Source organism: Rhinoderma darwinii, assembly GCF_050947455.1.
Source record: "Rhinoderma darwinii isolate aRhiDar2 chromosome 5 unlocalized genomic scaffold, aRhiDar2.hap1 SUPER_5_unloc_51, whole genome shotgun sequence".
NCBI lineage: Eukaryota > Metazoa > Chordata > Amphibia > Anura > Rhinodermatidae > Rhinoderma > Rhinoderma darwinii.
The window spans coordinates 353,983-363,013 of NW_027461811.1; the positions used below are offsets into that span (position 1 = coordinate 353,983).

Below are 9,031 nucleotides of genomic sequence, written 5' to 3' on the forward strand. Positions count from 1 at the left end.
GTTTATAATACGTTACACTACCTAGGTAGTGTAATGTATTATAGCAGCGATCAGTGCTGCCAGGCTTCAAGTAAAAAGTAAAAAATAAAGTAATAAAAAAGTTTTATAAAAGTGTAAAAACAAGTTATAAAAGTTACAAAAAAAAAGAATGCTTTTTTCCCTATAATAAGTCTTTTATTATAGGAAAAAAATGAAAATGTTAAAAAAAAGTACACATATTTGGTATCACCGCGTTCGTAACGACCCAAACTATAAAACTATAATATTATTTTTCCCGCACGGTGAACACCGCAAAAAAAATAAATTAAAAAACAATGTCAAGAATCACTTTTTTTTGGTCATCAACCCTCCCAAAATATAGAATAAAAAGTGATCAAAAAGTCGCATGTACCCCAAAATAATACCAATAAAAACTACAACCTGTCCCGCAAAAAACAAGCCCTTACACCGCTTTTTTGACGGAAAAATATAAAATTATGACTCTCAGAATACACAAAAAATAAATAATTTCATCAAAGTGATTTTATTGCGCAATCGCCACAAAACATAAAAAACCTATATACATATGGTATCGCCGTAATCGTACCGACCCGCAGAATAAAGTAAAATGTCATTTATACCGCACGGTGAACACTGTAAAAAAAATATACGAAAAACATTGTCAGAATTAATGTTTCTTTGTCACTTTGCTTCCAAAAAAATCTAATAAAATGTGATTTAAAAAAATCACATGTACCCTAAAATGGTACCAATGAAAAGTACAGATTGTCCCGCAACAAATAAGCCCTCACACGGCTCCGTTGGAGAAAAAATAAAAAAGTTCTGGCTCTCAGAATATGGCGATGCAAAATGTGCAGAGTGTTCCAAAAGCGGATAAGATTGGGCACCATTTATCAGTGCGACACCGGCTACATATCTGCGAATTATTATTTATGTACCCCATTATTATACCCTCTTATTATGCCCTGATGTACTCCGCACAGATTACATATACCCCCACATCATAAACTGAAATACCAGCAAAACCCCAAACAGAACAGTTACCAAGCAAAATCTGCGCTCCAAAAGCCAAATGGTGTTCCCTCCCCCCACAGCGTGCCCAAACACCAGCTTACGTCCACATATATGACATTTTATATCTGGGAGAACCCGCTCAACATTGTATGAGGTATTTGTCTTCAGTGGCACAAACTGGGCACAATATATTGTACATTAAAATGGCATATCAGTGGAAAATTTAAATTTTCACTTTGCACCATCCGCTGCGCATTAACGCCTTGGCGCACCACGACTTAATAGCATGTCGTGGTGCGAGGGGTTATTTATGGAGCGGGCTCATGCGCTGTGCACGCTCCATATTCTGCAGGTGTCAGCTGTGTATTACAGCTGACACCCGGGACTAACGGACAGGAACAGCGATCGCGCTGTTACAGGAGCCTGTATAATGACATTATACTGCAATACATTAGTATTGCAGTGTATTGTACCAGCGACCTAATGATCGCTCGTTCCAGTCCCCTAAAGGGACTTTTGGGAGGTTTCCACTGTTTTGGTACCTCAGGGGCTTTGCATATGCGACATGACACCCGAAAACCATTCCAGCTAAATTTGAGCTCCAAAAGCCAAATATTGTTCCTTCCCTCCTGAGTCCTGCCGTGGGTCCAAACAGCAGTTTATTACCACATATGGCGTATTGCTGTAATCAGGACAAATTGCTTTACAAATTTTGGGGTAATTTTTCTCCTTTATTCATTGTGAAAATTAAAAATTTCTATGTTTTTTCAGAAAAAAGTAGATTTTCATTTTCACGGCCTAATTCCACTAAATTCAGCAAAAAAACTGTGGGGTCAAAATGCTAACTATACCCCTAGAACAATTCCTTGAGGGGTGTAGTCTTCAAAATGGGGTCAGTTTTGGGGGGATTCCACTGTTTTGCTTACTCCAGGGCGTTGCAAACGCGATATGGAACTGAAAACCAATCCAGCAAAATCTGCGCTTCAAAATCCAAATGGCGCTCCTTCCCTTCTGAGCTCTGCCGTGGGTCCAAACAGCAGTTTAGTACCACATATGGGATATTGGCGTGAAGTAGCTTTACAAGTTCTGGGGTGCTTTTTAATCTTTATTCCTTGCAAATATTATTTTTTTTAATATTTTTTCAGAAAAAAAAGTAGATTTTCACTTTCACAGACAAACTTCAATAAATATAGCAAAATACCTGTGGGGTCAAGATGCTAACTATACCCCTAGATAAATTCCTTGAGGTGTGTAGTTTCCAAAACCGTCTCACTTTTGGGCGATTTCCACTGTTTTGGCACCACAAGACCTCTTCAAACCTGACATGGTGCCTAAAATATATTCTAAAAAAAGGAGGCCCCAAAATCCACTAGGTGCACCTTTGCTTCTGAGGCCGGTATTTCAGTCCATTATCACACGAGAGCCACATGTGGGATATTTCTAAAATCTGCAGAATCTGGGCAATAAATATTGAGTTGCATTTCTCGGGTAAAACCTTCTGTGTTACAGAAAAAAATGTATTACAAATGAATTTGTAAATTTGTAAATTTCACCTCTACTTTGCTTTAATTCCTGTGAAGTGCCTAATGGGTTAAGAAACTTTCTGAATGCTATTTTGAATACTTTGAGGGGTGCAGTTTTTAATATGGGGTGATTTATGGGGTCTATCTAGTACATAAGGCCCTCAAAGCCACTTCAGAACTGAACTGGTCCCTGTAAAAATAGCCTTTTGAAATTTTCTTGAAAACGTGAGAAATTGCTGCTAAAGTTCTAAACGTTGTAACGTCCTAGAAAAATAAAATAATGTTCAAAAAACAATGCAAATATAAAGTAGACATATGGAATATATAAAATAGTAACTATTTTGTGTGGTATTACTATCTGTTTTACAAGCAGATACATTTAAAATGAGAAAAATCATAATTAACTCTTTCAGCACCCTGGACAGTGACTATCTCCTGACGTCGCGTACCGGAATTTTTTTTGCCGGGTTCGGCCAAAACGAGTTCGGCCGAACCCGGTGAAGTTCGGTTCGATTGTCCGGGTTCGCTCATCTCAAAGACACTCCATTTGGATGTTTGGAAACAGAAAAGCACGTGGTGCTTTTCTGTTTACATTCATCCTTTTGACAGCTGGTGCGCTGTTTCAGTCGGTTCGCACGGAAGTGCTTCCATGCGACCAGCGTGGTTTTCACGCACCCATTGACTTCAATGGGTGCGTGATGCGCGAAATACGCGGAGATATTGAGCATGTCGCGCTTTTTGCGCAGCTGACAAACGCTGCGCAAAAAGCACGGACTGTCTGTACTGCCCCATAGACTTGTATTGGTCTGTGCGTGGCGCGTGAAAACCACGCGGCCCGCACGGACCCAATACACGCTCGTGTGAATCCCCCCTTATTACCACATAAAGAGACACATGTCAGATTTGAGAAAATGGGGCTGGTCATGAAGGTCAAAATGAGCTCGGTCTTGAAAGGGTTAAGTTGTTATGATGGTCCTCAATGGTTGCTTCTAGCAAAAACAGAGACGACATTATACTTTATAGTTCTGTCTGCCAAGTTCCTGGATCCTATAAGACATCCATACAGAATATGTGCACACTGATTCCAACTAATGTACTTACCATTTGTTTTCATCCTGATGGAATAAATGGGATCTGTCAGAGGAGACATTGTTTATTTATTGTATTGTTTCCATGTATAGTAGATGCAGTATACAGAATACATTCAGCTTTCTCTTTAAAGTCACTGCTAATGCTGCATGTACAATAATGATCCAGTCATTCAATGTTCTCATTTTCCTAATTATTTATTCAACTTTTAGGGCCGCCGATGACGAATCGGAAGAACGCCTCCAAAGGGAAGGCAGACAGTTCAGTGACCATCTTATAAACCCAGTGATCACCGATGTCCCTGACTTTAAGGAGAGATTATCTGGAGAACTGGTCTTCCTGAAAACATCCCAGATCGTCCATGGAATCTTCTCTGAGGTAATTTCAGTTCTATGTATCTGACCAGCAGGTTGTATATGAAGAGATGATTGTATATGGACGAGTGTTATTTTCATAGATGCTTTATGAATGTTATCAGTGAATATATTCAGAGTAATATTGGTCATACATCTTCCATATGTTCTGTCTGATCTCCAGGTTGGGCTGAGAATGAAGCTCTGCTGTGAGAGAAGTTGTAGATCTGTCCAGTACATTGTACAGCACTGTCCTCTGTATACAGCAGTGGTGACTAGTATCTGTATACAGAGGTTAGGATAGGGAAGGCTATATATGAAACAAGTGTATACTCCCAGAGTGTAATTCTGTCTCCATTTACTTACGCAGCTGATTAAAAAAGAGAAGATCGGACGAAAGAGGGAGAAAATTATCGAGTTTAGGAGAGCGCCTCTAATAACAGTGCTGGCTGTAATATCAAGGCAGCAGGATTCATTTCTGGCGGAGGAACTCCTATGGATAGATTACAACCCTCTAATGGATGAATTCATGCCTAGAAGGTAAGGGATCATGGGAATTATATATCCTTCCATATGTCCACTAAACTGATCACATTACCATAGAAAACCTCACTAATTTTGCAGTAATGCATCATATGGTATATTGCCACAAGTCTTATCTACTATAAATCTCAATATACTTTGTGTTATAACAGCCCCCTCCCCCATAATGAGCTGTGTAATATGTGGTGCTGTCTAAATAAAGGCTGATAATAATAATATGAACTATAATGTAGTAAGAATTATAACTTATAATATAGAGAAATTGTTCCAACAATGATTCTCCGCTAAATCTTATTCTCTGTCTTCTTCATTTCCTGCAGGATGTGGCCGGTGTCCAAAATCAAGATGGCCACAAAACAGCTTCACCAATTATATCAAATTGTGTCTGTGGAAACTGAAGGAGAACATTTATTTCACGTTCATTCCCCAAAAGAAGAACGTGACAAAACCTTCCTTCAGTGGGAATATATAATCCATCACATCAACCAGCAGGAACCTGTGAGTCACGATTTTATCCACTGAATTACTGGGGTTTTGTAGGTTTAGTGATGGAAAAGGAGAAATTGATGGCACAGAACAAAGAGACTTGTAGTAGGACGTTCTGGTGAAGTCTAATGGAGATTGAAGGCCTTCTCCTGTATCTTTGACATAATGTTTCCTGCAGCTCAGCCGCTCATGCTTTATTAGGGTATGTTCACACGTACACGTCCGTAACGGCTGAAATCACAGAGCTGTTTTCAGGAGAAAACAGCTCCGCAATTTCAGACGTAATGGCAAGTGCAGGCGCTTTTCGCGGACGTAATTGGAGCTGTTTTTCCATTGTGTCAATGGAAAATGTCTCCAATTACGTCTCAAGAAGTGACAGGCACTTCTTTGACGCGGGCGTCTTTTTTACACGCCGTCTTTTGACAGCGGCGCGAGTAAATAAAATGACCGTCGGCACAGAACATCGTAAAACCCATTCAAATGAATGGGCAGATGTGTGCCGATGCTTTGGAACCGTATTTTCGGACGTAATTCGGGGCTAAAACGCCCGATTAACGTCCGTAAATAGGGTGTGTGAACCCAGCCTTAATAATAATAGTAATAGTAATAACCTTCATTTCTACAGCAGGTATAATATATTCCACGGGACAAATGAGCGGCCCCTGCCCGTTAGCGCTTACAATCTAGAGATGCCGGATTGTGGGGTTCCTTGTATGTCACAAATAGGAACTAACGTCTTTATTCATTGTCTTTCACAGTTTCATCTTGATGACATATTATCTGCAGATACAAGGTATGTTATTTATTTCACTCTCATCATTTTATTTTATGTCTTTTTTATGTTTTGTGCTGGGACATGTAGACCCCACAGGTTATATTAATAAATGAGGCCCTAGAGGCTGAGTCAGGACAAGGTACCATTTTTTTAATTAAAACATAGTATAAATTTAAACCCCAAGTATGAGAAATAGGGTAACATAAAATTCAGTAAAAGAAAGGACTGTGTCTCCAGAAGTTGTTCTATAACATGCAATAATTCACATATCTTTTCATTTTTCCTTTTTTGCACTTCACAGGTCAATGGATTGGAAATTCAATGAAAAGATCCGTAATATCGATCCTGAATGCTGGATAGAAGAGGAGAATATAAAGAGAAGTAAGTCGTCTTTTATAGTGTGTATGGTGTCTGTACATCAAGCTCTTATAGAAAGTGTGACTGCAGTTATTCCGTCTTCTCCTGGATGAGACGCTGCTTCCTATGTGAATGTCATGTGAACAGAAGGAGCTACAAGACGAAGTAATATGCAGGAGTTTAGTATCGGAACCTGATTACTTTACACAACCCGGGTAATAAAGGGGGTTACTGATTAAGGGGTCCCCCTCTATTATGTCCATATGCCCTAATAAATCTTAAATGTGCATCGCTGACTACGCCGTTCTCTTCAGAAGAATACACAGGGGGTCTAAATCTAATTTAGAGGAAAAATACAATGCTGCCGCTCATGGAAACCAATCATATCTCTGCTTTCATATTTTAACCTTCAATAGTACAATGGAAACTTAAATTTGATTGGTCGCCATAAACAAAGTCAGCTGTTCCTACCTACAATTGTTTATATACATTATTCCTGTATCCTTCTGGGCGGCCCACAATATTTACTAGAATATTACTGGAGCTCGTCCTCACTCAGCGATAGTGATGTACACCGCACCCCACCATACACGTAACCTGTGTGTACAAAAATTCCAGGATTTAGGCATGATGAGGTTAAAAATGCAATAGGCCCTCAAAACCACAGCATTCACAAACAGTTGTGTAAATGGGTAGTCATAACTATCCATTCACTGCACAAAAAATTAACCAACACTGCAAAGTGTGAACGAGGCATAGTTTATATATTGTAGGTATATAAAGGTATTGCAGGTACTTTGTGTTGCGGCTTTATAATTGTGTTATTTTGTTTTAGGGGGCTGGCTAAGAATGAGTGATGATGTCAGATATTGGTGGAAAGTTGCTAAATCTAAAATCTCTGGAAAGAAAGTCACTCAAGAAAAAAGTAGAGAGAGCAAAGAAAGATCAGAAAGCATTAAAGAACCCTCCTCTTCTTCATCATCTCAACCAGAGAGCTCAGACCCAGAGCCCACCGTGCAGGGTGACCTTACAGAGCTAGTCCTGAAAGAGGTAGAAGATCCTAAGGAAAACATCAACTTATTAAGATCTGAGGAGCAGGACCTGAGAGAGAGGATCATAGAAGTGCAGAATGGACAGATTGTGAGACCACGCTCAAATCTCAGGTTAATATATGACAATGATTATACAACAACTTGGAGACTATCTGGCTGGTGGGAAATGATCAGCCTATAATTCTGCTTTATCAGAGGGTTACAAAATCAGCCCCTTCCATCCGCTTTCAGGAATCTGTTGGGAGAATTTTCCATTCTTATCAATAAAAATTCAATGATTCATCTGAATAAGTGCTTCTTTTATTCTTGCGGCAAGGAGACAAATGGCAGATCAGCAGTTGTCTGAGCTTCATCACATAAGCACACGTTTATATAGGCTTTAACCACAACCAGGTGACATTTTGCACATGACAGTGAGTATCTTACACAAAATACTAGTCTAATGCAGTTTTGCTTCATATAGCATATTTTGACACTAACAACTGAAACTGGGATAAAGTTGAACTTCCTTAAAGTCCATCTGTCTCTATTGAGAAATCCAACTGCCCCAAACTTGAAAGCAAAGCATATTTAACACTTTATCAGAAAAATCATTTCCTGAGAAGTTCTGCATAGCTCAGTGTATATTTCATTTCATTGCATCAAATAAGCATACATTTTAAATAAAACTTTCCTAACAGAATCTCAAAAAACCTAATGTTTACAATTCAAAAGTGCAAAGCAGGAAAAACAATCAAAAGTTTTTTGCAAATATCAGAACTTCCCGCACCGACCCGCACCATGTGTGCAAAAAGTAACATCTTTAAAAAAGGGTTTCATGAAAGAGAAATAGCAGTACAAACAGCTATCATTTCTATATTCTCTCTATCAATAAAACATAACCTCGTCTCAAAGAACTGTTTTGTGTGCTTTTCTAACAAAGGATTTGACCAATCCATCTCAAACAAGTAGTTAACTTTGGAATATTCAATGGGTTATCGAGAGACGGATAGTTGTACAAGATGTTAGGGCTTGCAGGGAGATTTGATCCACTTGTTGTGGAATTGTCCAAAGTTAAGAAGATACTGGAACAGGGTTATAGAAGTTTTGAATAGAATTTATAACGTTGAGATAGATTGCAGTCCAATTACATGTATACTTTGATGTAGTCTTGGGACAACTCTAAATAATTCCCCAAAAAGATCTCTAGGGTGTAGTTTATATATTGCTAGAAAAATGATACTGAAACAATGGATCTCTAATGAGCCCCAGAATGGAAGGTAGCGGTCCTGAGATACATCCATCTTAAAGGTATTACATGTAAAAACATGAAGGCAACTAGAAAATGTTCTCAGCAATGGGGAAGATGGTGTAATGAGGTATCCCCAGATGTTAAAAAAAACTGTTTGGTTGAAAGCAGGAAAATAAAATAAGAAAAAAAAAATATATATATTTATTTATTTTTTTGCTCTCTTTTTATCGTGGGGGGGGGAATGCGATTTTTTTCAGTGCGAAGCAATTTTATAGATGAAAATTATTGAAAGAATTTTGTATTTGAAAGAAGAAAATTTAAAAATGTAAAAAAAAATAACTTTTGGAATAAACAAAGTCTGTGTAGTTAAAATTTGCAATAGTACCCTAAACGCAGGAAAATAAAAAATAAAGCAGGTCCACATGTCGGTATAGGCAGTCAATACAAATATAAGATTTGCGCAGCTCATGCTTAATTGAGATTTCAGACAAGGATTGAGAATGTTAGAAGACTTGCTGCTTTAGTCTATTTTAAGGGTATGACCAGACGTGGCGTCTTTCTACAGACACTGTCCGCATCAATGCCGCACATAATCTGCGTTGCAGATT

At 38.6% G+C, this 9,031-nt stretch overlaps 1 protein-coding gene across 2 annotated transcripts in view; it reads left to right on the forward strand.

Moving 5' to 3' along the window:
- The window catches only part of LOC142696296 (uncharacterized), a 38,942-nt gene extending 31,470 nt beyond the window's left edge, over nt 1-7,472 (forward strand). For both annotated transcript variants that reach the window (XM_075847624.1, XM_075847625.1), the window contains exons 2-7: nt 3,839-4,004; nt 4,350-4,519; nt 4,843-5,020; nt 5,767-5,801; nt 6,085-6,164; nt 6,976-7,472. In XM_075847624.1, the coding sequence (XP_075703739.1) occupies nt 3,839-4,004; nt 4,350-4,519; nt 4,843-5,020; nt 5,767-5,801; nt 6,085-6,164; nt 6,976-7,373 (1,027 nt within the window). In that variant the 3' untranslated portion in view covers nt 7,374-7,472. The remainder of the gene's footprint in view (nt 1-3,838; nt 4,005-4,349; nt 4,520-4,842; nt 5,021-5,766; nt 5,802-6,084; nt 6,165-6,975) is intronic.
- Nucleotides 7,473-9,031: the final 1,559 nt, after the last annotated feature.